General features: G+C 46.6%; 1 protein-coding gene across 1 annotated transcript; it reads right to left on the reverse strand.

Moving 5' to 3' along the window:
- Positions 1 to 381: 381 nt before the first annotated feature.
- LOC135394793 (uncharacterized N-acetyltransferase YitI-like) lies at positions 382 to 4,244 on the reverse strand. Its single transcript, XM_064625778.1, has 2 exons — positions 4,014 to 4,244; positions 382 to 3,241 (listed from the first exon to the last, which is right to left on the reverse strand). Exons 1-2 carry the CDS (start codon positions 4,228 to 4,230, stop codon positions 2,721 to 2,723), a joined length of 738 nt encoding a protein of 245 aa, XP_064481848.1. The 5' UTR covers positions 4,231 to 4,244; the 3' UTR covers positions 382 to 2,720.
- Between the last annotated feature and the right edge of the window lie 522 nt (positions 4,245 to 4,766).

The following is a 4,766-nucleotide window of genomic DNA, read 5'->3' on the forward strand; positions in this document are numbered from 1 at the left end:
TGTGTCTCCAGCTAACAAAACTGGAACAAAGTACTTGCACGCACAACTGAACATTCGTAAAAAAAAAAAAAAAAAATTACAAAGCATGTCACTTCTCACGTAGTCTATGAACATACATGTTGTAGAATATCCGTTTCCAAGTACACTAGGTCGGGAGTGTCCTCCTGTGTGTTTTCGCTGCAGCATGTATTGTAGTGAAACCCGCTTTTAGATCTTTTTGTATGCGCGCTACTCTTTGTAGGTGGCATGACATGCTTAACCGGCACTCTCGCCCAAAAAATAAAGAGTATATCAAATCCCACTTACCGTTCTCTTGTGCGAGTTGTCGCCAGCATACTATGCGGAAGTATCTAGAACAATAACACATTCACGCAGGACAGCGACAAAGTAATGAAAATTTTTAATCGTTCAAGAAGACATGTCCCTCGGCGACGTTGTGATTCTTTACTCAGACATATCGCGTATACAAATAGTATTCCAAAAAGATGAAACAAAGATTCCGCAAAAAGTATTGTAATACTGGATGTCGCATATCATTGACGAGCAGGTTCTCCAAAGGCTATGTCTACCTCATTAAAGAGCGCCGGAATGTACAAGAAAACGCCAAGAATAAGGCGTAATCATTAGCAGTGGAGTAAACGTGAAACATGCTGTCGAAACGTAGTATATCATCATTTCAGTGCTTAGTCAGTGGAACCCCCCCTTTTTTTTTTACTAAAAAAGCAGTGACTAGAACTCAAAGCCTTCACATGTTAACATCACATTCTAGGTATGCTATTTGTGCCGCTTTATAGGCAATTAATAAAAGTCTGGTAGAAGAGAGCGGCAGCCATAGAAAGATGAAATGGGAGAATATTTTGAAAACTCCGAACCCGCGCGTGGCTGATAAAAAGAGACCTTGGACGTCATTGCGGAAGTACCACAAAATTACATGGAAATTTATGAAGCCAGAGGAAGTGGCACTATTGTATTGTACATACAGAACTAGCGGTAGCGCCGTTTTCAATCGATAATATTTCATTCTCTCGTTACTTTCCAAAGCTGACGTTTTCGCCTCAGGTTCCTCAAAACAACTGCGTCCGAACAAACTTTTACCATAGCTTGGCAATACTGTTTATTGACGGCACTATTTGAACGGATACCCACGGGTGACGTGTCTGCAAGGGGGCGGGGAGAGGTGTTATCTCGCCTGAACTTTCCAGCTTTCTTGCTAAGCGCTTGACTATCCAAACTAGAACGACTGTAATTCTGAGCTGTGTTTACGTACTTTAAGTTGAAAAGTCATTGCAATTTCATGTCTATATCACTACATTGCCTCCCAATATGGGTGATTCAGAATTGCGTTATCTTGAGAAACCGCTGAATACTCGCGAATAACAGATATCGTGCGCCGCCCACTTGTTAAGGTTCGATTCGTGCTACGACAACTTGATAGGGTACCGACAGCTACGGAAATTATCGTATGTACCAGTTTCCTTACTGTGTACATACTATCTTAAGAACTTTTTCTTTGCCTTGTGTGTGGGTGTGTGTGTACGGAAGGGTAAGACCTCGAAGTCGAAATCCTGGACACAGCCGTCCAACAACCAGTGTCTACTAACCTTGATCAACTGAGCATGAATGCTTCAGTGTTTTTGCAAGTCTGGTACTTCACCCTGATAACGTGTACAATACTGCTGTTCTAGATGATCCAGATGTTCCAGAAGTGGTCACATCAAAGCTCCAGACTTAGTGACAACCTGGCACCGCTAGGTGTCTCTAAGTATTCTGCGAGAGGTTTCAGGAAGTAACGTGCTGAAGACTGCAGGGGTTACATCGCGGGGCTACCATTATATTCTTACCTGGAACTGCTCATAAGGCTATAGATCGCACCGTAGAAAAAGCCACAAATGTACAACAACAATGTGGGAGTCGCCATAATGGTTCTGGAGCCTGCGATCGACTTTGCGGAAGCACAGAGTAATAGACTACGACCCTACGAAAAGTCATGCAGAAGCCCAGAATGATTATCAAAATGACGACTCTCTGGCAAAGCGGACATGACGTGAAAGCGAATCCGACGGAATCTTGCAGTTAAGATTGACGTATTAAGTTTGAAAATATACACAGATATAACCACGGGCCTCCGCGAAAGTAGACTGTGGGCCGCGCGCAACGAGGACTGGAAGTCATATGGGAAGAGAGCGCGTGACTGGTTGGCAAAGACGTCGTCTGCTACAAACGTGTAGCGACAACTGTGACCGGACAACAGCTCTACCCATTTCACCGTTGCAATGGTACCCGTCCACGGTTCGGACACGACTTTGCCCACGGCCTGCACACAGTCCACTTAGATGCCACCGGAAACATCCCTATACATGACGGTCATTTTCACTGGGTGACGCCCTCTCAGCTGGAAGTTATCTAAACTTGCGCTACGCCATGCCAAGTCGCGACGACATAAAATTGAAGTTTTTAAAATGTTATCTAAATTCTTTTAAGTTTCTATGCCAATCTGGCAACATATCACATTTGACGTCACCCAGTGAGAAAGCAATAACATAAAGGGTCGTCTTCGTAGCACCGATCTTAGAGGAACGTGCCCTCTAAGACCGGTGCGCGTATATGACAGTCCCGTCACTTCGACAGATTCTGGCACGGTACATCGTTACCGGCAGGATGAAGATACAAGTGTGGAGACGTTGGTCCCAGAAGCAAAGACAAAGCCAAATAATCTCGCGTTAGTTACCGTTCGGAGTAAGTCTCTTGACCATGTAGCGCACCGGGCCGATACCGTCCAGACGGAAGAGTTCGCCAGTTCTCTTGAAGCCTAGTCTTTCGTACACAATCTCGGCAGAGCAACGGGCCACACACCAGACGCACGTCCCTCCAGTGTCTATCGAGTACTTGATGCAAGCATTGATGAGTTTGGATCCGATTCCTTTGCCCCGCAACGAGGCGTCGACAGCGACGCCGCGGATGCGCCAGGAGTCCTGGGTAGCGGCGGCCTCCGCTAAGGAACACTGGGGCGGAAGACCTCCGGGAGGGGCTAGGGGCTCTCGGAAGGCGGAGGCCACCCCAATGAGCTGGTCTCCAAGGAAGGCGCCGAAATGTGCCGTGTCTGGGCGTTCGTCGCCGCGGTACGGGACGCTGGTGAGGTCCGGACGAAGGACCTTCTGTCGAAGTGGCTGAGTGGTCGAGGCAGAAATGGAGCGAATCTCGCAGCATGGCGGGGCCGGCTCGCCGCTCATCGCACGCCTCCCTGGATTGGACAGAGTATCTGTAAGGCTACGTTTTTATCGTATAACTGTATGTTTTGAGGAATGCAAGCGACGAGCTCGTCAACTGTAACGACGTTTATACGCTGGGTATCGTGCGCTTGCTTGCGTCAAGCTAAGGACAATACAGCGCTAAAAATTATTCAAAGACCCAAGATCGTATACCCGGACTCGTTCTTCCAGACTTGTACTTACCGCGTCAACAGAAGCAAGAACCACTAGAGGGCGTGTTTCCACGTGCTACCTTTGCTTTCCTTTCCACAGTGCTTGCCAGTAATCAAGTATTGTAATAGTCTTGTGGGGGGTCTCAAGCAGCTACACAACAGGTAGATCGGGATGCGTTCACGATAACAAGCGAAAGCATGATAGGCCAATCACCTTAATCCTTTGAAATGATTAACGTTGCTGATCCTTGATTCGACAGATTCCATTTATCGCATCGTTTTCGTAGATTGCCCCCCCCCCCCCCCTTTCGGTATCCTAAAATTCCTTTCCATCGTCTCATTCTTCACCTTCATTCTTGTCTCAAGCGGGGCACGACATCGTAGTTTTTGTTCTCGCTCGACGCGTTCCAGCATAAAACTTTCGCAAGCCTGGCAACTATGTACCCACTCAAAGTCGACCTATACGTCCGCTCTGACGGTCAAAGCTAATAAGTACGGTCACAAGATTTTACAAAATCACTGTCCTGCCACAGAAGTATCTCTACCAGCAACGGTTATACCTCATCATATAGCCCATCTATCCGATACTCACCGTTGAGAGACAACGCATAAGGCGACCTCAACTTCACCACGTCCATGGTTGTGCTCAATACACCGCAAGCCTTCGTACAAAGTGTTTTATAACGTGCTGGACGTGGTCTGCAACACGTGAACACCAGCATAGGGAACATGTTGTTTTCGTTTCCAAATGCATGTGCAAACCTGAGGGTGTGAGCAAATATCTTATCTGCTAGTTTGAGCCGGTTCATCACGGGGCGTGTCAGACACAACAGCCCGTTATCCGAGTCGCGCCATCGATGTTTGGAAAGGAAGTGTCTCTCTCACCCGCTCGGGAAAGAGACGTGCACACCGTGCCCCTTGTCAAGCTGAAAAACATGCTGACACGACAAGTATAAGCTAAAAGGGAGATATACGAACACACGGTTGTTTTGCGTTTTTACCCTAGTATAGCACAAGACGATTTGTAGACGTCTCGAAAAGGTATTGGGAAGACTGCTTTTTTGTTTAGAAGACGTCTTCTATCCTGTCTACATGACGTCTTCTAGCTTCGGTTAATGTGACGCTTATTCAAGTCTTGAAGACGCCGTAGAGTCGGTCTTGAAGATGTCTATTATATGTTTAAAAATCACACTCAGTATAGGTACATACAACTTAAGGCTTCTAGACGTGGCGTTAACTTCTTGATCGTCTTCTATCCTAATTCGACCAAAAAAAGACGTTTTTGCGACCTTTCGTGCTACTAGGGTAATGATTTCAGGAACAAAAAGGGTAATAAGTCCCCGCA

This window comes from Ornithodoros turicata, chromosome 5, assembly GCF_037126465.1.
Source record: "Ornithodoros turicata isolate Travis chromosome 5, ASM3712646v1, whole genome shotgun sequence".
Lineage (NCBI taxonomy): Eukaryota > Metazoa > Arthropoda > Arachnida > Ixodida > Argasidae > Ornithodoros > Ornithodoros turicata.